Source organism: Echinops telfairi, unplaced genomic scaffold (assembly GCF_000313985.2).
Source record: "Echinops telfairi isolate 266 unplaced genomic scaffold, ASM31398v2 ScPeMD7_3533;HRSCAF=4204_0, whole genome shotgun sequence".
Classification (NCBI taxonomy): domain Eukaryota; kingdom Metazoa; phylum Chordata; class Mammalia; order Afrosoricida; family Tenrecidae; genus Echinops; species Echinops telfairi.
Window position 1 is genome coordinate 39218564 of NW_022107431.1, and position 26866 is coordinate 39245429.

At 48.1% G+C, this 26866-nt stretch overlaps 1 protein-coding gene across 1 annotated transcript in view; it reads left to right on the forward strand.

Moving 5' to 3' along the window:
- The window catches only part of ARMC2 (armadillo repeat containing 2), a 108367-nt gene that overhangs the window by 22773 nt on the left and 58728 nt on the right, over positions 1-26866 (forward strand). The window contains exons 7-10 of the mRNA XM_045294601.1: positions 9234-9310; positions 14202-14300; positions 18588-18763; positions 23975-24077. Coding sequence (XP_045150536.1) covers positions 9234-9310; positions 14202-14300; positions 18588-18763; positions 23975-24077 — 455 coding nt within the window. The remainder of the gene's footprint in view (positions 1-9233; positions 9311-14201; positions 14301-18587; positions 18764-23974; positions 24078-26866) is intronic.

A 26866-nucleotide genomic window follows, 5' to 3' on the forward strand; every position in this document is an offset into this window, starting at 1 on the left:
AAGGATTTATGAAGCAAAGTATCCTTGCAAACGATCTTCGCTGAAGCTCTTGAGGCTTGGTTGGTCAGCTCCTCGACACACTCCATGATCTTGTCTTTCTTGTGACCACTGGGTGGGAAATCCTAAGGCCACCATGTAAAATGCATGCGTTTATCTCCATCCATCCACTCAGTGGTTCAATCCAATGAGCCCCGTTAGATACGTGTTTTAAAACCTCTGCTGGGTTTTCTGCAAACGGTGTTCTGATTGCCAGGATTGGAGCGTGGCTGGTCCTCAGGAGAGACGGCAGCCTGGAAGAGCCAAGTCCCAGAACAGGGCCTTGTTTCCAAGAGCTAAGAACTCTTCCTGGGGCTGGAATCCACGGGCTTTGGTTTAATTCTCTCAGCTGTTTGATCTGACTTCATGGCCTTCGACAGATCTCTGAACTCTTTCATGGGCTCAGTTTCCCAGTCTGAAGAATGGGGCCAACTGTCTCCCTCAGCCTCCATCCCCTTCTCCCAAGACCCTAGTCACCGTAGGCCCTGTCCTGACCAGCAAGGCTGAAAGCACGTTCATAAATTCCTAAGGGCTGTGTGAAGTTAGTATTGTTGGAACAAGAAAAGAGGGCTTCAGGTTAAAGATGGCAACGCACACTATGCTGCAGAAACCCAATGAAAGCAACAAAGAGCGAAAACTAGAGAAATAAGTCCCATCAATGGAGCAGAAAATTGGATACAATCCCAGACCACAACACACGAACCAAATCCGTCATATGGGCTTGATTTTTTTTAATCTGTTTATCATACATTCCTTCAGAGAACAAGTCTTCTCTCATTGTGCCAGTCAGTCTTTCCCAACCCAAGTTTGGGGAAGGGCTGAGCATGCCCAGAGCTGGCTAGTTAGACTTCGACAACCTACCGGTCACATTAACTGCTCCAGAGAAGGGCTCATGAGCTGAGCCAGTCCATTGGTTCCTCCCTAGGACCACTGTCAGAGCCTGTTGGAAAATGCCTTTTCTCCAAGTTCCTAAGCTGTGACGAGAGGAGGTGGTCTTGGAGCTGGCAGCAGCCACTCGCTGCTATGTAGTTAGAGACTCTGAGAGGAAGTGAGGTATAAACTGGCTGAGCCAAAGAATGAAGCTAACGACCGAGTTCAGTGGACATTAAACTCCTACGTTCACCTGTGCACGAAGCCACTCCATCCACATTAGGGATGGCTCTGTTGAGGGTGCCAGTGTGTTCCCCTTTCATTTCAATTTCCTTCTTCCCTTTCTGCCTTTCCGCCTTTTTGTTTTGTTTTCCTTTTTCAGTCAGCAACAGCTTGTGCTACTTTCATTAGGTTTTGTCACTTGGAACCATTGCAACCCAAAGAGTTCAGCGGATGAGAGCTGGTAATTAGGGGTAATTAGGGTGGGCACATACCTCCTCAGGCCTTCAGCAGGAAGCACGCTTCATTAAAGGTGGGCCTCTTACATTAGACAGGTGTATACCCAAAAACAGACACCAAAAATCCCAAACCCACTGAAGTAGATTTAAATTCATAGCAACCCTATAGAACAGAGTAGAATTCTCCTTTTGGGTTTATGAGACATTAGATCTTTATGGGAGGAGACAGCCTCATTTTTCTCCTGCTAAGGGACTGGTGGCTTTGAACCATTGACCTTGTGGTTAGCAGTGCAATATAGTAGCCTAATACACCACCAGAGATTGTAAGGTGTATACCAAACTCACTGCCAAAACAAACCAAACTCACCATGAGTCTGTCCTGACAGAATAAAAATGCCCCTGCAGGTTCTTGAGACTAACTCTTGACAGGAGGAAATTATAGGGGCAGAAATGAATAAGAATAATGCTATAAGAATGACTACAGAGATTCTCAGAAGACATGAGCCTTGTATTTCTGAAGGAGAGAACCCTCTAATTTCACCACACCCTGCTTTAGTATTAGCATATGTCAAGCAGGGTAAGTGCCAAGCATCCTTTTAGGTGATTTTCATATGTTAATTCACTTAAGTTTTACCACAATCCACTAAAAATTAGAAGTGAACAGAATTAATGGAGCAAGAAAAAATAATTAAAACATAATAAAAGACCACTTTTTGAAATAAATACAGCCTGAAGCGCAGGGGCATACATTGTATCCCAACAACATTTGATAGAGAGTAGCACATGAAGGCATTTCCAACAGTGCTCAGCACTAGACCACAACCCACTGTACACATTCAGTTCCTAAATGGCGATCAGATGGAGACATGGAAGGAAGCGCCCTCGGACCATCCAGGCAAACAAGCAAGTCACATGAAAGGAGGGGAAGAAGGGCCAGTCTCTGGCTCTGTTGAGCCCTGCTCACAGTGCCAGAAGAAAATGCCTTCGTGGTACCTTTGAAGGTCTAAGAAGAAATGACCCAGGAATTTTATTGCCAGCCAAGTTGTCCTTCAGTTAAAAGGTAACAGATGGGCCTTTTTGAATACGAATCCACTGGAGGAGTTCAGCACCCATGCATTTTCAAGAAAACTCCTAAATAGCAAATTCCAGGCAATGAGACCAAAATCAAAAGTCAGACATGAAAAAGCTGTTGTAAAAGGCTTGGTGTGGTGAGTATTAACTTTGCTCGTTGTTTAAATTAAAGCTTAACTCAGAAAACGGGGAGCTAGAACAGAAACCTTGACAATTTCTATGGTCATAGAAAGAACAGAAACCAATGCTGGGGAGAACGTACAGGACGGATCACTTACATGATAGGGAACAGAGTGTCAGTACTGCAGTCTGAACTTGACGTACATAGTTACAAAGTAACATCCTAATGCTTCTCATTATTTCTTCCCTAACTGTAGAGAGATCTTTTAGAAACCATTATCTCTTGGGAAGACTCGTTCACCCGAAGCTCTACAATTCCTTCCAGTTTCACCTCTGCTTCAGTTTCATTTCTGCTCCTATTATATTTGAGGACTTTTAGTATTTAATATTTAACATTAAAATAATGTCTGATATCATCCCATTTACATGTATCCATTTGCCTGTCCTCGCTCCTATTCATTCTTTCTTCTACCTTTTCAACTGGTGTATTTGCAAAAATTTGTCTGGAAAAATTATCACCGTATATTAATTATGTTTGTTTATGGGTGTGTGGGGGGGAATCCTGGGTAATTTCTAGAAATCTTCTTTGTACTTTTCTTGCATTGCCTCCCCTTTAAAAAAATTAATAAATGAATCCTTTTTTCAAAAGTATTGAAGTCACTGTTGTTTTAAGAAATGAAGGATATTATGACTGAAAAATTATTTTCACCTGGAAAAGACAGACATTGTTCAGAATGGGTTGACAGAGGCCCCCGATTTTGGTGAAGCTGTTCTAGTGGGGTTGGGGCAGATACAGAGATGGTCCTTGTCCACAAGGGGTGCACATACACATCAGGCCTTTCTGCAACGGTTACCTTGTGGTTAGCAGTTCGAAACCACCAGCTGCTCTGTGGGAGAAAGATGCAGCTTTCTACTGTCCTAAGAGTTACTGTCTTGGAAACCAACAGGAGCGGTTCTACTCTGCCCTGTAGCATTGCTTTGAGTCAGAAGGGACATGATGCGTTTGTTTTTTTGCAGCTTGGGAGCATGCTAGAAATGCAGGCTGTGAGGCCCTAGCCCAGACCCACTAACTAAGCATCTGTATATTAACAAGTCTCCTGGTGATTCCATGGCACACAAAAGTCTGAGAAACACTGTTCAAAGATTTGGGCTATGTGATAGGTAGGTTTATTGTGCCAACTTGGCCAATAGGAACATGTGGGGTTAATCAGGTGGCAGTTTGATTGGAGGGCAAAGAGCTAAATGGCTTGGCAAGGCCCGTCCCTCTCTCTCGCTTTCGGGTGATTGGACCAGCATGTGGCTGCTTTAGCTAATTCTCTGCCTCAACTTGTGAGCTACATTACCTGTGAGACTGCCAACCCATGAATCATGTCGCTAGAGCTTGAGGTTCCTTCTAGACCTGCTTCCCCACACTGCTGGTGTGTACATTGCTTGAGCTTGAGGCTGGTGGATCCTATCGTCTTGCATTGCGTGAGTTCAATATACCATCCAGGCCTGCTTTGCTAAGCTCCTGAGCTGCTGACTGTTGGTGGCCCCGCCCTGCTGTTTGTTGACTGCATTGCCCCAGGGAAGACTCAGCTGTCTGCTTCCTTGACCTTGGAGCCAGCAGCTCTCATGAGTTGAAGGACTTCCAGTATATTAACTGTTCCACAGAAGTGAGTTGAACTGAGCCCTCGGTACTGCTGTGTGGACTAATGAATTAGCTGTTATATTCCTTTGTGCTGTGTATATCTGTATCATCTATAACCATCAGTGTCCTGGTTTTGTTTGTCTAGAGAGCCTTGTCTAACACAGGCTAACACTGGATAGATAGAATGAGAACAGGAGAAAGTCACCTGAAGGTCAGAAGTCAGAACACCCACTTCTGACCTGAGGGCCAGGGAAGGGTTCCTAGAGGGCATGGGCTATGAACGCTTCTTGAAGGCTAGTTTTCAGAGGGACTGGGCATGCTGTTCTTAGCTGATGGCAGGCGGCCCTGGGTAGCTGGAGCCGAGGGCCCCGAGGCTATGTGCTGAGCAGTGCAGCCAGAAGAGGAAGTTAGGGGCACCTGCTGGATGGCTTTTGATGCCATGTTCGGGAAGGTGGGTTTACTCTTGCTCAAATGGGGTGGGAACGCTGAGAGAGATTTTAGCAGCACAGTGATTCACCCTTGCAGCCATGTGGAAGACCACGAGACCAGTCAGGGAGATGGTCCCATGGGAGCTGGAGCACGGGACGAGGACGTGAGGGGTGGAAAGCTGAGAATGGAATCGGACACGAAATTCCACTTGGTAGCTGCCACAGGCACATGCTGAAGAAAAGGGCTTCCGTGGCACCTGTATGCTGTGCTAAAGTACTCTTAGCTGCAAGAGGGAGACATTACGGGACTTGTCACGTGGGATGTGTTGAAACTGTGGCACTTCAGTTGCTAAGAGAAATGACACCAGGGAGCTCTTACTCTGAGTTAAGGGAGACACAGTTAGCCACAAAGCAGCATCGAAGCAAGTTTATGCAAATAGGCTTGAGTAATAACCAGTAATAACTGGAAGAGCTCAAGAAAAAAATTCAAGCCACAAGTTGCAATATTGAAAGATTTTATGGGCAAAATATTGAACGATGCAGGAAGCATCAAAAGAAGATAGAAAGAATACACACAGTCACTGTACCAAAAGATCTAGTCGACATCCCACCACTTCAGGAGGTAGCAGATGAGCAAGAACCAATGGTATTGAATGAAGAAGTCCAAGCTGCACCGAAAGCATCAGCCAAAAACAAGGCTCCAGGAATTGATAGACTACCACTTGAAATGTTTCAACAAACTGCTGAAGTGCTGGTGACACTCACTCGTCTTATGCCAGGAAATCTGGAAAACAACCTGCCCAGCTGACTGCGAGAGATCCATATTTGTACCCATTCCAAAGAAACAGGAGACCCGACAGAATGCTCAAATTATAGAACAATAGCATCGATATCACATGGAAGTACAACTTTTCTGCAGATTAACCATCAAGTGTTGTAGCAGTACATTGACAGGGAGCTGCCAGAGGGTCGGGCCTGATTGAGAGGACGATGTGGAACAAGGAAAATCATTGCGATGCCAGTGGAGCTTGGCTGAAAGAAGAGAGAGAATGTTATATACACGTTGTACCACTTAATCCTCACAATAAGCTTAAGTTTAAGAACACTTACCCAGGGGCCAGACAACAAGTAAATAATAGCACCAAAGTCAAACCCATGGCCGGCGTGTCAATTCTACTCCTAGCAGTGCCATGCAAGAGGGTTGAGTTGCTCTTGAGGGTTTCGGAGACGGCGAATGTTTACAGGAGCAGACAGCCACAATTTTCTCCTAGAGAGCAGTTCATGGGTTTGAACCTCTGACCTTGTGGTTACTGGCCCAATACGTAGCACCCTGAGCCACCAGGAATCTTCTAAGGATAGCACCATGGAATTGAAATCGTAAGAATGATGATTTTACCTGTGAGTATCTCATAAAGCTTGGTCCTGAGTCTCTGGTATTTGGACAACATGGTAAAACCCAGGATTGCTTTGCCCCTCTAACTGGTCTCCTCCCTACGCGCCCCATTTCTGTGGGTGAACAGCCTTCTCTCCAGTTGCTCCAGGTCTACACTGTTCTTTCCTCTGCCTCAAACCAGCCTTCGCATCCTATCACATTTGCATTGATCTGAATTTGTTTCTTCTTCCCCAGACCCCCTGTCACTCCCAAATGATTAGCACTTGTTACCTGTCTCCAAATCCCTTCTATGTTTTTGTTACTGCACAGCCCCAAATCTCATCTTATCCTAGGATACGAACCTATGACCGTGTCTTCTGATCCACCAAGTTAGGTCCACCGGTCCAATTCAAGGTCTTAGGCGGTGGTTCCCAGAATCAGCCTTCTATTCCTGTCCTGCCAGCCCAGGTAATCCCTGACCCTGAGCATCCGGCTCCTCATGCCCCTTGTTTACCTATCCTTACGCTGCTGCCCAGCCGAGAGCAGTTTTGCTATTTGCTGGTCCAACTCTCTCCTCTTTCAAGGTCGTGCGGGTGGTCCCCTTCTCACGCTCACTGACCACTTCCTTCTCAGCATCCCTGTAGTTAGTCTTGTATCCTGCTGAATTTTGCATCTCTCTTAATTTTACATTACATTAAAATTTTTCATTTAAAAAGGCTTCTGTTTCCTCAAAGTAGGCTTTCAACTTCTTGAGGAGCACATTGTATATGCATTCTTTATCCCAATAGCATCCAGCGTTGGACTGCTGAGACACGTGCTTAATAGATCAGATAAAAAAAAATGTTATTGACCGCGTCTTATACTCTTCAGTTGTCACTGGCCTAAGCAAGGGGATCACCCCTTTTTAAGATGAAAACCCAAGTCCAAGAGGTGAAGCTGCTCAAGGTCACATAGCTGCTCAAGGGTTGAGCCCAGGATTGGGGACAGGTCGTTTGGGTTCAGAGCTTGCATGCACTCACCCACTACACTGTGATAGAGAGCATGCTCTTCCTCACAACAGGCTGGGCCCAGCACTACGGAACTTTTGTATGTGAAGGGCTTCCCAAAGGTCTAGTGGGGAGGGGAGGAATGGAATGAAATGATAGTGGAACTTTCCCACAAGCTCTTTGGAACCACTCCTGCGATAAGAGGAAGGATCTTCCCCCTCCCCCCTCCTATAAGTGGGGGTGTGCAAATGTGGAGTTTAGGGAGGAACCTTTTGGCTGGCCATGGCCATGACCTCGGGTAGGGTAGATCAGCAACTTCAGATAGAAGGCTGTCCATCGAAATGACCTTGTTTGGTTTCAGTAATTGTTCAGGACAAGTGTGTGTGTCTGGAAAGGAAGGTCTCCCTTGCTCCATTGTTCCCAGACGTTCCTCATAAATGCAGGAACTTCTGTGTCCTCACACCCTCACACCAAAAACTGAACTCTTGTTATTTCACCTTCTCGTACAGTTAATTTTCTTTTCATTTTTCTTTGAGACCCCTTCCATTTGAAACTCAACTCCTGGCAAAAGGGTCTCATGCCCATGTTCCTCTTGGAATGACTAGGGAGGGCATGCCCCCTCATCCTATGCCCTCACGACCTACAAGCATACAGCAACCATTTCCGAGTCCAAGGGAGACATTTGAGAAGAGTGGCCTTACTTCATGATGAAAGAAAATGTTAACCCGAGAGCCACAGAAAGGACACGTTTATGGGGGAAGGTGGTATTTTGGGGAGTTAGTCCTGCAATGATAAAGGCCCGAGGCCAAGGAAGCAGGAGCCACAGACGAGTCCCAGTGTCCCCGGGTGGCATTGGCCACACACACCAGCCTTCTCCAGTTTCCGGAGCTGTTATTATATTTAACAGCACAAAGGGCTCTTTTTCCCTACAACTTGCCTTCTTAATTCCCTCCATGTTTTTACTTTGGACATAAATCTGAAAGTGCACACTCTTCAGTGTCAGCTTCCTCTAAAGAAGAGTTGGGTCCTACACAGATGGCCCGACACTAAGCCAGAACCTGAACTCACTGCCATCACGTCACTGCCAATTCATACCGACCCTGTAGGCACAGGGTAGAACTGCCCCCGGGAGTTTCTAAGACTGCAAGTCTTTGTCCTGTGGGCCCTGGTGGCATGGTGGCTATGCGTTGGGCTGTGACGGGGACTTTCTATGCCCATAAACAGTTACAGTCTTAGAAACCCACAGGGGTCACTATGAGTCAGCTATGACTCAGTGGCATCGAGCTTGGTTTTGAGCTTCTCCTATGAAGCTGGCTGCTGATTTGAACCGTTGACCTTGCAGATCACAGCCCAACTTGTAACGGTTATGCCACCAGGGCTCCTTTGAAGTAATCAAAGCATGACCTCCGACTATTGACCAACTGAAACTTTTATTTGGAACACAAAGTATATGCCATCTAGGGACCACCTGCTATGACTTTGGTTTTGTTAATCTTTGAAAAGTTTCCAAGGATACAACATCTTCAAAGAAACAAAAGAAAACAAAAACCTTACTGTGGGGAAATTGGTTCCGACTCATGGCAACCTTGTGGGACAGGGTAGAACGCCTCTGTGGGTTTCAGAGACTGGAAATCTTTAAGAGATTAGAAAGCCTCATCTTTCTCTAGTGGAGCGGCTGGTGGTTTTGAACGGCTGACCTCACTATGCCCCCAAGGTTCCCAGAGAAAGGTCCTTCTACTTATTTTCTTTATTGAACACTGTGTGGATTCACTACTCTATGATGTAGTGGTGAACAGCAAAGTGGATTGGAAATTGCCCGGAGACCTGGCTTCCCAGATCTGACCCTGATGTGTGACCTTGGGCACATCTGGCCAGTTTGGGACGCCTGTGGCCTTGTCTGCAGGGAGGAAGTCCAGCTTCTCCCAGCTCCCACGCGTGGGGCTTCTGTTCTTGCAGTACAGCGGTGTTCTTATTGTAATAGTGACCTCTTGTGGTGTAGAGCCTTAATCCTTTCTTTTAGTTTTCAGTGTAAAGGTTCGAGCTTTGTTTCTGTTGTTGGTGTTGGATCTGGTAGCCATCGTTGGTATTGTTAAGACACATCTGACTTGCTTTGATCAAAAAGGAACGCAGAGCATGGTATCCCACTTTATAAACAATGCTTGATGAATTCTCCAGAAACTGGGCAGCCACCTGGCGACACGCACCGAGGGAGCTGCACTTTGGTGCTTGGGCTGAGTCCCATGTCTGCCCTCTCTCTCCCAGGGACCAAGGGAGGAGGCGCGCCCGGGCCTCCTCCTGCCCCAGCCGCGCAGACCTGAGCCAACCGGAAACCACAGCAGGTGAGGCTCCCCTTCTTAGAGGTCCCCAAGTCCCCTTCCCTGACAGCGTCTGCGGCCGTAGGCAAAACGTCACCAGTGAAGATGTCTGATGTTGACCCGCTGCGTGAAAACTCCAGGACCCCGACACAGCCCACAGCCATCAAGTCTGCTTGGTGTTGTTAAGAGAGGAGGGGGCTGTCTTCACAGTCCTTAGAGCCTCAGTCTTCCCGGGAGCAGACACCAGCCTTTGGTTGGCATCCCACTGCCTAACCCCAGCACCCCTAGGGCTCCCGGGTCATAGATCAACATTCGTTTCCAGAACTCATTCTCCCACTACCGAGCTCCGGCTCGTCCGTGTCTACAGGTGGCAGTCTTTATGCCCCACAGAAACCTTGCTAAAAGCATTTGGATATTTGTCCAACTCAGCGTCTTGAAGATAGCCCTTGTGGACTTTAAGTTGTTAACTTGAGAAAATATGCATCTATGAACCCCAGGCTGAAATGGATACCACCTGTATTCGCGCGCGGTAGACTGTACCCACCCACCGACTCACTGCCATCCCTGCGACTGACTCACAGCAGCGCTGCAGGACAGGGCAGGACTGTAGTTTTCCAAAGCTCACCACCTGCACAGTGCCAACAGCCCCTTCTTTTTCGTGCAGAACAGCTGGTGGGTTTGAACTACTGACCTTGAGGTAAGCAGCCCAGCAGGGCTCCTCACAGTGGCAGAGAGCAGCTAGAAAATGAACTCGGGTTTCTTTATGATCAGAGTGAAGCAAGTACAGACAGGACAGCAAGTGGGAAAAGGAGTGGCAAGCACCAGGGCATACTGTTGTTCATGGATACAAAGCTGTGCCCTAAACATGTCAAGTATGGTGGCAATAAGTGCCCAGGTTAGAATGCTGGCCCCCCTGGAGAGAGAGGGAGAAGGGGAGTGGATCATGGGGAAGCATACTTGGTCTGTCATGTCTTATTCTTGGAAACAAAGATGGGGGCTGGAAAGCGGGCAAAACATGAAGAATTGCCCCAAGTATTTTTTCTTTCATACCTTTTTGTAAGCTTGAACTATTTCTGACATACAAAGAAGAGGGTTGGGGAGGAGAGGTTGTATGAAGCCAGACTAAAATTAAGTAACACAGCATATATACTTCATTATCTTCCGAATGGATCTCTTATCAAAAAGAATGTTTGGTAGGGTTGCTGGGAATTCCTGCAGCTCACAGGGAAAGTCTCTGGGTCAGCACTGTTGCTGGGGGCTGTACATCTGCATGCTAAAAACGGCAGCCAATCAGCACGGTGGTACGTGTTTGGGCTCAGAATTCAAAGTTGTGGTTAACAATGATAACCACCGAAACAGCCCAATCTGTCCAACAAAACATGCTGAACTTGTTGCTCGTCGTACCCAATTTCCTGTTGAACCATTTCTTTATTTATCTTTAGCTAATGGTGCAGCTCGATGAAATTGCTTTCTAACGTATCAGGCCATTTGCCCAGGACGAAGGCAAGCTTTATCCATCTCTGTTGGTGGAGTTTAAAGAAACCATCACATGAGTCTGTGTTTCGGTTTCTAGCAGAGCATCGTTAAGGCTGCCCTTTTGGACTTTGGGACTAGTGTCTAAAATGGCATTTCTGTTGAGAACAGAGGTGCAGGAGGGTGGAGGTGAGAGCAGGCAGGGGCCAGACACAACTGTGTTCCAGGGGGTGCCGGGGAGAGAGTGAGAAGCAGACCTTTGCACCCCAGTGTGGGGCTAGGTTCTCTTCTGAGATGACAGCAGCCTGGGGAGGATTTGGAAAGGCCCGTGGGGCGCTTTTCTTGCTAAAGGTTCAACAAACTTCTGCAATCCTGACTCGCCCTACTCATTCAGTTCTTCCTAGAGTGAACACATTTCATACGTTGATGGTTTTGAAACACCACTTGGTAGCCATGGTTTTGCAGAGCACCTTCATCTTAAGGCATGTATTGCATCGAAGGTACTGCTTTCAGCTGACGGGGCTTGACGTCTCTCTGTATTTCTAGTCTGTTTGAAGAGCATCGTCATCAATATTGGATGATTGGGTTGGTTAAATGATCATTCTGGATTATCGTTTTTGTTCTGTTTTCTTCACCACCACGCCCCTGCCTTTCACTTGCATCAGCACATGTTCAGTGTATTCCCGTACTTTAGACTTTGAGTATGTTTGTTACCTGGGAATAGGAGCAACGGACTCTTTCTTTAGACTGCTTTAGTACTCCGGTCTGCTGTCAGAATCCCTAACTGGGATTTACCGAAGTTAAAGCAGACCTGGAAAAAGTCGTGATCCAAACATTGGAGGTGGTTTGAGTGTAGTCTTTCACTCACAGATCCCAAAGCCCTGAAGTCCCAGAGACTTTCCAAGCCCATCTGGTAGCGACTCGCCTGGCCGGCACTGAGGGCAGGCCAATTACAGTCTTGATAATGTCCGTGTTTGCCGCAGGGGGCTGCCCCAGAAGGCCCTGCCGGCTCAGTATGTAGTGAGTTGTGTATGTACCATATGAAGGAGCCCTGGTGGCAGAGTGGTTACGGGTTGGGCCGCGAGCTGCATGGTTGGCAGTTCGAAGCCACCAGTAGCTCTGAGAGAAAGCCTGAGCTCTTTACTCTGGTAAAGAATTACAGTCCTGGACACTCACTGGGGCAGTCCTACCCTGTCCGGCAGGGTTGGTCTGAGTCGGCATCGACTTGATGGCAGTGAGTGGGGTTTGTTTTGTTTTGTTTTGGGTACCGTTTGACCCTTTCGAAAACCCAGAGAATTCGGAATCCCATGACCCATCTGGCCCCAAGATTTTGAATAAGGGATTGTGCGCTTGTCGTGGTGTGGACCTGAGGGACAGATCGATGATCCGATGCTCAAAAATTAAGTCTCTTGACAGCACAGAGCTGCCTCGTGGCCGCTGTGCTGGGAACACCATTCTGTCTGTCTGTCTGTCTGTGCAGCCTGGAGTGCCTGGTGTTCATGGCCCTGTGTTGGTGGCAGGCAGGACAAGTCTAGACTTGCTGCAACTGAGTGACACACCCGGTTCGCATCAGGGGAAGAACCTCCCTGCTTCTTCTGGGGAGGCCATCAGAGGGCAGTGAGAACACTTCTCAGTGAGTGGCTTGGAAGGGCCCGTGGGGGGGCTTTCCTTGCTAAAGGTTAAACCAACTCTTCTGCATTCCTGACCAGGGGTCGGCAAACTTTTGAGGCAGAAGAGCCAATCTCGTCCCTCACAACAATGTAAAAATTATTTGAGAGCCAGGAATAGAGGTTTACAAACAAATGGAATCACCATTATCTGAATAATACCCGTTAGACATTTTCAGTTTTACTTCTGAGTCATGTGTATGCACTGAAAGAGCCGCCTATGTCTCGAGGGCCGCCATTTGCCAACCCCTGGTCTGGCCCATTAGGCACATGTAGTACCTGCCATTTCTCTCCTATCTACACAGATCGTGGACAAGAGACTTTCTTGGATTCTCAGTTGCAGAGAATGTCATTTTAGCAGTGGCAAAGGATATGAGTACGGATAAGACTTAAGCACATACAGTTGTTATGGTTTGTGTATTTTTTTCCCCTCTCTAGGGGTGATACAAGTACACTAGGAGTTGGGGAAGATACAGAAAAGCTTGCCCTTTTTTTTCCAGTTAGAATGAATCAATGGTGGAGCTGGGATTCCACCTGAGACTTGTCAGCCCCAAGCCTGCACTTCCCCAGGACACCACACGGAGTGACTAGGCTCCAGTTTCAGAGCCCTGGTAGGGGAGCCCTCTGGTGCAGTGGTTCAAGCCATCGGCTGCTAACCAGAAGGCTAGTGGTTCAAACTCACCAGCTAGCTGCTCAGTAGGAGGAAGCTGTGGCCCTCCGCTCATCAAGATTAACAGCCTCGGAGACCTGCAGGGTCACTGTGAGTCGGAATGGCCCCCAGCGCAGTGGTTTGAGTTAAGAGCCCTGACGTAGGGAGCAGTGGTTAAGGACACAGTTACATGACTGCTCGACTAACTACCCAGGATGTGGGCTGCTGAAACCTACTGTGGGGCTCTGTGGCAGAAAGACCAGCTGATCCACTGCTGTAGAGAGATGGCAGCCCACGGAACCCCGTGTGTCAGTCCCATACCGTCACACGGGGTCCCTCTGAGTCAGAACCGACTGACGACCTGCAACAGCAACACCAATCACCAGGGGTGGGTCCCCCACTCGGAAAGGTAAGCACAGCTTATTTACAAGCCCAAAGCGAGCATCCTGGTGTAGTGGAAAAACACGTGAAACGACTCTCACTCCTGTCGGGATGGTTGCTTTGAAAAGCGGCTTTCATTCTATAGGAAGGTGCCGTGAGCCTGGGAAAGACATCTGCCAGCCCGACCCTGTAGTAGAACCTTTGATGTTGGGAAGACATGTGAGACGGCCCCCTACGAATTAGTGAGCAAGCACCAGTAAGCCCATGCTTGCCCTGCTTCTTGGGTGATCTGCCACCGCCAGCAAGAAGACGGAGCCCACAATGACATTCCCGCTCTCCCTCTGGGCCTTCCTTTTACGACAGCGTTTGATGTCACATGAATGTGCGCTAGCACCAGCCCTTGGTCTGCACACCTCACTGGTCATCTGTATGTCCGAGCACCCTAGGATAAAGTTCAAGGGAGGAAAAAGCAGAAGCATATGCCTCACCAATCACAATTTCCCCATGACGTACCAAACCTCACACTTGGTGAAGTGTCCAGGCTGTATGTGAAAGTTGTGGTGTCTTTGCACGTCTCACCTGAGGTTCATTTGGGATTCTTGGATGAGGAGACCACGGCTCTCCCTTGGGGGAGGAGGGGGTTGGGGTCTTCCCAGCGTCTGTTGATTTTAGAGATGAATAGTAATGATGTCTAGCAACTGCTGTTTCTCATGGCTGTCCCTCTGCTCTTGAGTTTCTTTGGCAGCCTCAATTGCCGACCCGCGGGAAAAGGACACGGAAAAGGAAGTGGACGAAGTCTTTTGGAATACAAGGATCATGCCAATTTTGCATAAATTAAAAGAGGGTAAAAAAAAGTATCCGTTTTTTGCCTTAATGGAAAACATCTGTAGTGATTCCCACGCTCACCGCTGCCCGCTGTCGTTAGTACACTGTGACTCCCGTCACCCCTGTGGACATTTTCAACAACAGATGAAATGTCCCTCCCGGTCTTTCACTCGCCGATGTGTCCATGTGGAGTCCTGGGGCCTTCAATTGCCTGAGCACTCGGCCACCAACCGAGAGGCTGGTCGTTCTAAACTACCCAGAGGCAGGCACCTCGGAAGAAAGGCCTGGTGGTCTACTTCTGCAAGATGCATGCAATGGAAAACCCTAGGGCGCACAGTTCTACCCTGGCACACAGGGGTCTCCATCCGGGAGTTGGGAGCCACTCAATGGCAACAGCATCTTTTTTTTCTCTGCCAATAGGTGTGTTTTACGAAATATTGCATGTAGTCATTGGGTACTAGAGAGTGAAATTATATTTTAAAAGTTTTACCAAGACGGTTTAATTTTTAAAAACCCCTTTGTAAATGACGAATGGCCACCTCTCCTACCTGAGAAAGTCTAGTGGACTCTCTTGTTCATGCAAGAAATTGAAAGAGGAAACAGATTTCAGGCCTCTGACAGTGTGGCTGTGCCTGAGCTTCTTAGCCTGGCCCCTGTGACTGATGTGTCCGTGGGTCCCTGCATCCAAATGTCTGTGCGTCCCTGGCTGCCTGAGGGGGAGCACATGTGTCAGGGATGGGTTCCCAAGGGCAGGACCTGGCCTGGTGTGTAGCCCAGTATGCTCTGCAGCCTGGAGTGGCCCAGCTGGGCAGGCCCACCTCCAAAGGGAGTGGACAGAGAGCTTTGCAGAGGAGTGGACTTCCCTACCACCTACCTCACCTCACCCCCGCCATCCTGTATCTTCTTGAATTCTCTTGCTGAAACGGAAGCAGGTACCTTGAAGCCAACTGGGCTGTAACCTCAGGGCTGACACTCAGTGTCTGGCACACAGCACACAGTAGGCCCACCATGGGGACTACTGCTTGGAAAGTCCCTGGATGAGTGAACCACGGTAGCCACGGGTTGCCCCAGCAACCCAACAGGGAAGTTGTGCCAGAGACCAACTTCTTCAAAGGGTCAAATGGCAGGGCCCTGGACAGGGTTTCTGGTCATCAGCCTATGCCTGTGGGCGAAATCATCTCTGTGGGTTAGGCATGAGGGGTGGGCAAGCCTCCACCATCCCCTCAGTGCGCTAGAGCTCGCAGGTCCTAGGAGTGGGGACGGGTGACTTCCCCTCTAGTCACTGGTTCTGGCTTTCGTATTAATGGACCAGGTAACTCTGGGCTGATTGAGAAAACTAGGGAGAATGGGCAGTGTAGGTAAGAGGGCATTCAATGGGAGAATGGGTCAGTAGGCCAGAGAGTGGTCTTGGAGGAAAGAGATCTTTAAGCATGGAGGTTGGTTGAAAAGAGGGCCCTGGGGGTCTGTCACCATGGACCCTGCTAGCAGGACACTTGAGCAGCAGTTAGGGTTTGTTAGAAGATTATACTAGGCACAGGAGCGTGGCAGCTGTCCCCACGAACACGCTGCGGGACAGCACATGGCCACTTCAGGAGCTGCCACCTGAGCCCCTCCATGTGATTCTTTTTTCCTTTCCTTTTTATCTTGGCATGGTGTCAAACTTACAGAAACGTGGCAAGAACGGCACGCCAAGTAGCACAGTGGCCCTGGGGGCCGGAACTCGGCGGGACTGCCTTGTTCTCCCGGGGCTCACCTGTTATCTGGCTTTGACAGGGTGCGGTCTCAGCCCTCCGCTGCCCCGCTAGCTTTAGTGGAACATGTCTGTCTGAACTACAGACAGACAGGCTTCCGCCTCACGCAGGTGCCCCCTCATGTGTGCTCTTCATCCAGATCCCCCAAATAGGAGTCTTTTCCTCTCTGCTTTTCTCCAGCCCCCTCGGCGTCACACACACACACACACACACCTTGTGTTGGCCTGTTTTGTGTTGCTTGAGAACAAGTTGCAGACATGATGCCCCATACTCCTAAGGACTGTGGCCTGAATAAAAAATAGTAATCAAGAGTTCTCTTGCCCATCTGGCCATTTTAACTGATACACTAGTACCATACACACCGGGAGAAAGATGCGGCTTCCTGCTTCCGTACAGAGTTACAGTCTTAGAAGCCCACAGTGCAGTTCTGCTCTGTCCTAAAGGGTCGTTATGAGTCGGCATTGGCTCGCTGGCAGTGAGTTTGATTTTTGGCTGCTATACAAACCCTCTTCCAGTTTGGCTGATTGTCCCAGTAACTTCCTCCAGGGGAACAGAATGGCTCCCAAGTTGCCATTCTTCGTCCTTTCTCGTGATCGGACACATGTGTGAGGAACACCAGCCAGTTGTTTTACTCAGTGCCCGACAGTTTGGAATCTTGTGCTCCTTCCTCACGATCAGCTCCAAGTTCGGCACCTGTGTCCTCCCCCGGCACCACTGCTGTTACCTCTGGCCACTTGGCGAAGGTGTCTCCACTGTAAAGCTGCCACTCGCCATCAGCCTCTTGAAAATCTCTGTAACGCTTAGATTCGAGCTCTCCGTGAAGGGCGTGTGGCATTTAGAACAATCCACTTGGTAGAAATAATTCAGTTGATCAGTAGTTTAAATCTTGTGCCACCCTTGAATTATTTCCCCTTTAAGCCAAACGGCTACCGCTGAGTTTGTGGACGTGTTGAACAGATACCTTGAGGGCCATCCACAGCCGGGACTTGGGTTTACGAAGAAACCGCCAGTCACAGGAGAACAGAACGACAACACCTAGGGATTTCTTACAATGGCATTCAGGTTTCCCCCCTTTTTTGAAAGCCAGCCTAAGTCATTTCCCATCAATTCATTTATTTCAGGGCATAACTGAAGGCGCTGAAGGTTACTTAGCTATTGAGGTTCAACATTTTTTCTGAGATGTTATTGTTGAAAAGAGCTAAAAATGGCCTGAGTCACTTCCTTCGGCAGGAGCACACTTCCTCCATGCAGGTTTTTGAGAGCACATTATGGTATTTATTTAAGATTGGTTTCCTACTTTGACATTTTGTGACGGGATCTATCAGAGGCCGTTTTTCCCCCCAGCTGAATAACTTATGTCTCAGAGTCTTAGAGCTCCCTTCCCGCTCCCTGACAGACGGTATTCCCCGGGTGCCTGTGAGTGTGGCTGCCACTCCCAAGACGACGGTCATCAGAACTCCGATGAGCAGATGAGCACGCTCTATGCCTGGACAGCTCCAAGCGACGCTCTCTAACAGCCATCCCCAAGAGGGGGCATCTGGTGACATTTGGAGAGTTTTGCACTGCCTGAGCGCTCTGGACTCGGACGTTGGACAAATGAAAAAGAAAACAGTCACCAAGAGATAGGTCGGAAACGGAATCTGTCTTGCCTTCGGCGGCAGTGGTTATTGTTAGGGGCCGTTGAGTGGATTACGACCCATGACGACCCGCCCTGCGCCACCCTCAGAACCCTTCTTCCGTTTGAGCCTCTTCTTGCGGCCACTGTGTCAGCCCGTCTTGTTGAGAGCCTTCCTCCCTGTCGCGAAATGATGTCAAGTGTCCTTATCGTATCACGTCTGTTGACGCAAAACTAGGCCGGTCACACTTGCCATTGAGTTAGAGTGGCATCTCTTTGAGGGCCTCAGACATACCATGCAGCATGAAAGTGAACATGAATACATGATAGATGAATACATGATAACGTGAATACGGAGATACATGAATGTGCACAATAATGATACAAAGTAGCATTCGTTCAGTGCCCTGTCAGAGGCGCTGCCTGTGGAGCAGTGCGTCTTTTCCGGAGCTAGAACAGGAACAGGACCCAGAGGGCCCGGCTCAGTAGGAGCATAGGTACGGAGAAGATTAAGGGCCAGTGGGACCATATTGCAAAGGGCTGGAGGCTGGGCGCCTAGTGGCATTCCGCCCCCCCACCCCCCAAGCCTGGACAGGGAGGGAGGCCATCTGGAGTGAAGGGCGGGAGCTGAGAGAGGTGGCACGTCCATTCTTCAGCGCCCTCCTGGAAAGACTGTGCCACTGTAAGTGAGCTGACTTGCCAGTAAATCAGCCAGCGTGGTAGGAGGTGGACCCGAGAAGTGAAGAGCAGCCTTAGATAGCTGGAAGAGGAAAGAGAAACTCTAGTGATGCGAAAACAACGTGAAGAGGGGGAACAAACCACAGCTCAGGAACGGGACCCTGATGGAATGAGAGGTGACGGCGCTTGTACTCGCGCTGTGCCTGTTTCACCTCCTCCTGACCCTGAAGACTGACTCACTCTCTCTTTGCTCCCCTGCCAGCAGAGAACGTGGAGGCGGCCTGTGCCGCGTGCACCCAGCTTCACCTCGCCTTGGCGGAAGGGCGCATGCTTGGGAGCCGATTTAAGAGAAGAACCCTTCTCCTGAGGACCCTCTACCAACTAGTTGATGTTGGTTCGGACTTGCTCAGCCTTAAACTCGCAAAGATTATTCTAGCAGTAAGTGTTTCTTTTTCTTGCCTACAGTTTAGTAGATTCTAGCCCATAAAAGCTTTGTCGAATGCTTCATTCGTAAATTGTATGCAGAGGTTAAAAAAGTTAGTGCCTTTGTTTGGAATCTTAGGGGGGAAAAAGGAGGCAATAATGTAGCATTCCCGAAATTGACCGGAAAGTACTTTCTAGGGATCTGAGTCCCTAGAGAACATTCAAATGAATCCTCGCATTTGGACTGGGACTCGGGTCCCCCCACCCTCCAACCTTAACAATAGGCACAGGCATTCAAAGCTGCTGCTGGAGTGAGTGAGTGGAGGTCAGGATCAGGTAATTTGCAGCTGTGGCTTCTGCGGGGGGGCTTGATTCTGTCACAAGATGTAATGAAGAGCGTCAGATCATTTTGACACACCGGCCAGCCGGCCAGCCTGGTCCTTCATTCAGGGACCAGGGTGAAACAGAAGCCGCAGCCCACGGTCCTGGGAAGACCCACACCTCAGTGGATGCAGAAGGCTCCCCGGAAAAGCCAGACACCAACAGACAAGTCTGTCGAAACTTGGTCTCCTGCAAAATGATGTCACCGTTTGAGGGGAACCCTTTGCTGTCAGGGCCACAAGCAGCTGGGAGCCAGAAGATCAGACCCTTCTTAGAGAGCATTCTCAGGGCCGCTTCACCAGACGGAGGAGGAAGCGCTGTTTACCTGGTTTCCCCAAAGTAACTGCTTTCGTGTCCACGGCCCGCAATCCTTGTCATTCGTCATCTCCAGGGCCCCACGAAGGTGAGGTTGGCCACGTGCTGCGGCTGAGTCTCTTGTACGGAATGTGCTGCTGTTTTCGTGAGGCTGCCTGCTTATTTACCTACCGCCCTAAACCTAAATGTAGCCTCACTCTCTATTTGTTTAAACATTGTATTAAATGCCTCAGAAGGGAACCTTTTTATTGTTATTTTTTGAAGCAGGGCTTCCAGTGGCGTTTCATTTCCTCCACTGCTGATGGGATTTGACCCGTTAGCTTTCATTCAATACAGACGCATCGACCACAGGGAGGCTTTCAAGTGAAGGACAGAGAGCAAGCAGGAACCGAAGGGTACTGCGCCCTGGGGTTAGGGCACCATCTTGGCCGGAAGCGCGTGTCCCCCCCACCCCAACCCCAACCGCCTGGGGTACGATTGCCCTGGGGAAAATTCAGGCTGGGGGCTGCCCAGAGCTTAATTTTCCCTTTCCATCTGAGCCTGAAGAGCTTTTGCTCTGAACATACCAAGCCTCCAAAATTTTCTAAAAATCGTTTTGTGGGAGAAGAATGCCATAAACTTGTTAAGGTTTTGCGAAGAAAATCTTCATCTTGGTTATGAGGGTGTCATTCAAATTTTAGTTATATCTATGGCACAACTAACGATTTTAGGGCAAAAGGCTAAGCGATCTCCCAGGCGGTGAACGCGTTCTGAGCTAAAAGCAGACGATGAATTGAAGCCCTCGGCCTGGCGCCGAAGGCCCTGCTGAGTCGGGGGCCAGGGCGGACCCCAGAGTGCAGACAGGGGCAGCCCTCCTCTCTGACGCACTCTGGGACCTCTGGGTCAGAAGGGGCCAGCAGGGGCTTCAAGCCCAACTTCCCACCTACTGCCCCAAGCTCTCGTCCTGGCCCAGGAACAGTGGTCTTTAGTATAGGCTTGCCGATGGGGCTCCAGGTGAATTTCAAAATGACCATGTTACAAAGAAGGAAAACAACAACAACTGCTGAAGAATAAAAAATTAGCAAAAACTCAAGTTGTAAGTTCTCTCTGCCAATATTTCCTCTTCCAGTTTAATATTATAACTCAGACGTGTACGATGGCTTCTGGCTTCAACGTTTCTGTGAGCGTGATGTTAGCTCTGGATGATGCCTTCTTTGATTTGATGAGGATTTGCCAGGCCGCAATTTCAACTTTAATCTTTTTATTGATAAATTTTACAAAAACATGTCATGTTAGCCTACATTAAGGTCTCTCCTCCCCGCCAGCCCCACCCCCAAGAATACAGACATATATACAGCATGAATGCAGTTATATTCAGGAGCAGGGTAACAACCCCTTGCACAAAAGGGGCCAAAAATCAGAAAAGAAATATACACACGTCAACAGTGATTAAGCATGGTGTTAACATCATGGGTGATTTGAAACCTTTTCTTTAAGTTGCCAGAGTGCTTGCTATAAGTAGACTCACTGCCATCGAGTCTGTGCTGAATCATAGAGACCTCCTGTGGGTTTCCGAGACCGTAACTGGTTATGGGAGTAGAAAGCCCAGTCTTTCTCCCTCAGAGCTGCCAACCCTGCGTATTTGAACTGCCAACCCTGCGTATCACAGCCCTATGCATAACCACGGGATCACCAGGGCTCTGGAGTTTAAGGAGACTAAGAAGACTAGATTATTGTTTGTAGCATATGAAGAAACTACCGTATGACAAGAGCCTTGAGGCTTGAGGCTGGATGTTTGCCTTGCGAGGTGAATAAAATGGGCCGAACCTCCGCCTGTGTTGGCCGGTTGCAGCAGGGCCACATGCTATAAAGAGGTGAAGAGTCACATTGGTAGAGAGGGCTAGTGGGTGCCGAGCTGAAAACACTCATTGTCATCGAGCCGATTCCCACCTGTAGTGACCCTCGTGAGGATTCCTGCAGCTGGCAATGAAATCTCACAGGAGCACACAGCCTCAGCTTTCTCCCTTGGAGCGGTTGGTGGGCTTGAACCGCAGACCTTGCGGTTAGCAGTTCAACACCTACCCAATAGCGCTCCCTGGTGGTGTCACGGCGGGTCAGGTGTTTCAGTGTTAACCACAGGGTCTGCAGTTTGAAACCCCCAGCCACTCCTCAGGAGAAACACGAGGTTTGTCTACTCTCATAAAGACTTACAGCCTCAGACGCCCACTACCATGCTCTTCAGGGTCACCTTGAGTCGGAATCGACTCGATGGCAGGGAGTGAGTAATGAGTGTTGAGAGCGGAAAATAAAACGGGGAAAGAGAGTGGAGAATGATGCGAGAAAGAGCAACTGTATGTCAAGCCGTCTATCTTCGCCTGCAATGCTTGGTATTTGTTATCTGCCCATGGCGCAAAGTCCTAATGATGGATCTCGGCTCCTTCCGGCCTGTGGCATGCATGGACAGTGCGGTGGTGCTGTTTTTTCTTCTCCTTTTCAATGAAATCTCTGACACCAGGTATTTTTGTTGTTGTCCTTTTCCCCCTTCCACTAAAAATGTTAAGAGTTAGGTTAGTTTCATGCATTCATTTATTTATTTGGCAGGTTCTATCAAGCAGCTAATACATGCACCACACTAAAGAGTACTATATTATGGTTTGGGCCTCAAAGGGCTCACAGCAAGACATATTTCCACTGATTTTGAGGTTTTAAATATCTAGTAGGTCAGCTTATTTCCTCCCCCCCCCCCCACCCCCAATAATGTCTTTTAAACGCCTATCATTAAAACTTAGGAAAGTTCCGATTTCCTTTCTTCTTCCTGAGAACAGAAGGACTCTATTCTACCACTAGCAACAGTGCTCTGCTAACTTTAAAGTTCAGTCCCATGACCCGGGCCCTTGTGCAAATGCACACTGACTCAGTACGGCCAGCTCCCGAGTCGTCCCCCCCAGCATTTCTGCATGCCAAGCTGGCTTATATGACTTTATATGACTTCTTGGAGGTGCAGACTGTACCCACAGCTGCAAAATGAGAATGACAACAAACACTTAATGCACGGGGCAGGAGGCCCTGTGGGCATAGTGGGTTACACTTTGGACTGCTAACCACAAGGTCAGCAGTTTGAAACCACCAGCTAGCCATTCTCCTGAAGAAAGATGAGGCTTTTGGCTCCTGTAAAGATTTACAGCCTGGAAACCCACAGGGGCTTTTCTACCCTGTCCAAGAGGTTCGCTACGAGCCCGAATCAGCTCGACGACGGCAGGGGGTTTGGTCTTTGACGTAACGCACAGGCTTGCTCCAAGACAACCAATGTCAAAGTTTCCACTGCAGGAGCTGCCCCCACCCAAGCTGCTCTGTGGGCAGTGCTCCCCTCCTTGCTCCAGCAGAGATGGGGCTGGCCATCCTGGTGGCTCCTCCTGTGACCAGCACAGTGCCTGCAATAGGAGCCTGCTGGAAATGTAGGCTTCAAACAACATAAAAAAATAGGTCTGCCAGATTCTTGTTTGTTTACTAACCAGAGACCTAAAAAGAAGTATCTATTAAAGATCCGTTTTAAAAACAGCTTTTAATGATGAAAAACACCTATAATGCCGTCCTTGTCACACCAGGATACCGACTTGCTCCGATGACCTCATTTCTCCGGACACACCTAACCTGGTTGCCGTGGGAGCCCAGAGTATGTTCCCTTAGCAGGAGATGAGTGTTGTCCCTCTATTCATGGTGTTCACCGTCAGGAATTTTGTGACTGCTTAGTGGTGAATAGCATCGGTGTCCTACAGTTTGTTAGTCCCTGGTATTAGCACTTAGGGTAGTTTGTGTTTTTCTTATCAGATAAATATGCATCTGATTTAGAATATTTGATTCCATTAGTCAGCTATACAGTGCTTTAACAAAGTTCACAGCCTCCCTGCCCCATGCTTAATTTGCTGGTGTGATTGATGTACAAGGTATCTCTCAATTGTGATTGTTATTTGTGATTATATCAAGGTTATTCTAGAAATAACCTTTTGAAATAAATGTTTATATGATCTGGTGGAGCAGTATTACCTTTGTGGTTTCTTTTACACCAAAAGAGGTTGGAACTGCCCCCTTCTTGGCTTTCTTGCTTGCATGTGCACTCACACACACGGCATCTTTTCCAAATTCATTTCATCTAAAATTCTAGTCTCCCTCTTCTTTCCCTTGTGTGTCTTTAAGGGATTAGTCATTTATGTAAAGGTCTCGACACTATCACCCCCTTTCTTCCTCACGTTCTCTCTGAAAGATGCTCATCGGACAGTGTGTGAAGTAAGACAGGCATCGTGGTTGTTATTCTTAAACTGTCCGTAACTGTCCAGAGAACTTACAGTCTCTAACCGGTCCTTTTTGAGTGATATCCTCTAAGTTGGCAAATTCTTGACCTGAACTTTTGAAAGTTGACTTCTTTAGAACTTCTACTTAACATTCTAAAAATATGCTTGCTGCATTCTTAAAATAGTTGTTAGTGTTTTTTAATATATATTGCATGCCTTGATTTCCCTCTGCAGCGGAAATGTGTTTTTTCTTTCTCTGCAGCTTAAAGTGAGTAAAAGGAACCTTCTTAATGTCTGCAAACTTCTATTTAAAATCAGCCAGAGGGAGGAGAACGACTCTCTGATTCACAATGACAGCATTCTGGGTGAGTGCCAAGTGGCTCAGGAGGCCCCGGGAGGCACATATGTAGATGGAGGAGAGGCTTTATTACTGCCCCACTCCCTGGCAAATAGGTCCCTATGAAGGAGGTGTGAATGTCTTGGACCAAGTTACTAACCTAAAGTAGTTACTCATTGGGCTGCTAACCATAAGGTCAACACTTCAAAACCACCACCCACTCCTCAGGAGAAAGACCAGGCTGTCTATTCCCATAAAGAGTCACACTCTCAGAAAAGCACCCTATCCTATAGGGTCGCTGTGTCGGGAATTGACTTGGTGGCAGCGAGATTAACCTAAAGGTTGGTGGTTCACACCCGCCTCAGATCCCCATGGAAGAAAGGCTTGCCATTCATGACAGTTACAACCCAGAGGAACCCACGGAGCAGTTCAACTCTGGGACACCTGGAGTCACCATGAGGCAGAATTGACCCAAGAGCAACACATTTGTGTTTTGTTTTTGCCTAGAGATTTACTCGTGTTTCATTGAGTGTGGAAGGGCATTCTACTGTGTGGGTGGGCCATGCTAAACTCCGGAAAAACTGGAGAAGAATGTGAATTCCAGAACACTTCACTGTGCTCACACGGAACTTGTACCAGGATCAAGAAGCAGATCAATAGAACAAGGGAATGCTGCATGGTTTAGAACCGGGAAAGATGTGCAACAGGGTTGTAGCCTCTCACCACTCTTGTTCCATCTGCGTGCTGTGTAAATCATCAGCAAAGCTGGATTATATGAAGAAGAATGTGGCATCAGGATTGGAGAAAGGCTTGTTAATAACCTTCGATATACAGATGACACAACCTTGCTTGTTGAAAGTGAGGAGGACTCATTCAATCATTTGCTGAGGAAGATCAAGAATTGCAGCCCACAATATGGATTACGACTCAGTAAAGTAACCTTTACTTTAGGTTAGTAAAAAAGACCAAAATCCTGACCACTGAACCAATAGGTAACATCATGATAAATTGAGAAAAGGTTGAAGTTGTCAAGGATTCTGTCTTGTTTGGGCCCACTATCAATGCTCCTGGAAGCATCAGTCAAGAGCTCAAACGCTGTGCTGCATTGGGTCCATCTGCTGCACAAGATCTCGTTAGAGGTTGAAAAACAGGAATGGTACTTTAATGACTAAGGTACACCTGATCCAAGCCATGGTACTTTTCCGTTGCATCATGTACATGTGAAAGTTGGACATTGAATAAGGAAGTCGGAAGAAGTGATGTGTTTGAATCGTGGTGCTGAAGAAGAATATTGGAAGTACCATGGGCTGCCAAAGGACAAACAAATCTGTCTTGGAAGAAGTATGGCCACAGTGGTCCTTAGAGGCAAAGGTAGCAAGACTTCATCTTACATGCTTTGGATGTATTGTCAGGAGCGGCCAATCCCTGGAGAAGGACATCTTGTTTGGTAGAGTGAAGAGGCAGCGAAACAGAGGAAGGCCCTCAAGGAGGTGGGTTGACACAGCGGCTGCATCCCTGGACTCGGGCCTAGGAACAATAGTAGGGATGGTCGTGTGCATTGGGTTGCTATGGGTCGGAACCCATTGATGGCGCCTAACAGCAACAACAAGCTGGTAATGCCTAATTCTGAACAAGACCCATATGATTAAGATGCTTAATCATTAGCTAAATCAAGTAGTTCTGTGAGTTAATATTACTGATACCAGGGAAGGCATTAACATGGAAGAAGCCACCTTGAATCTGATTTTTAGCACTATAGAACAGTCCCTGGTGTCACAGTGGGTTATATGTTGGGCTGCTAACTTCAAGATCAACAGTTCAAAGCCACCAGCCACTCTGAAGGAGATTGATGAGGCCTTCTGCTCCCATAAAGACTTACTCAGAAGCTAGAGGGGCAGTTGTACTCTGTCCTGTAGGGTTTCTGTGAGTCAGAATGGACTCACTGGCAGTGAACTTGATTTGAGGAGTCTCTCTTTTACTTTAGTGGGCAGAGATAAAACTAGTCACACACACACAATGTCTAATTTGAATGAGCGAATTGACTGAAAGGAGCTCTGGTGGCATAATGGTTACATGTTGGGCTGCTAACCTCAGGGTGAGCAGTTCAAAAGCACTCGCTGCATCACAGGAGAAAAATGAAGCTTTCTACTCCTCTAAAGTGTTACAGTCTTGAAAACCCAAAGAAGCCGTTCTACCCTGAATTGACTCAATAGCAGTGAGCCTTTAATTGACTGACAACAAAGATCCTGACAAGGATCAAAATCAAGAACCAAACTCGCCGTCATCAAGTCAGTGCCAACTCATAGCGACATTTCGGACAGAGTAGAACTGCCCCTGTCGGTTTCCGAGACTGTAAATCTCTGCAGGAGTAGAATGCTCCATTTTTCTCCCGTGAGACACCTGGTAGTTTTGAACTGCTGACCATGAAGTTCACAGCTCAAAGAGTACCCATTATGACACCAGGACTCCTGACAATGACCAGACTGGGGTGATTATGAGAAATGCACGGCCAACCTCATAGCTACCAGGCTTTAGACAGAAGACTAGTAGTTGTGGGAAAGTGGGGTGTGTGTTACATTTAAATTACCCCTTCAGAAGGCTGAAACTTCATCATGGGAAAAGAAGCAGATGGCTGCTCTACCAAGGGTATAGAACTGGTAGTCAGCCTTTTGGTTCGGATCTTGTGCTTGGAGGGTGCTGAGTGAATGGTGACCAGAAATTGCCATAGACTTACTCTTTTAATGCCCTCCTTGCTTTAGTAAGATATGCCTTAATCCTGGGGGGCAGATAACAGAAAAGTGGGTAAAGGGAGACATC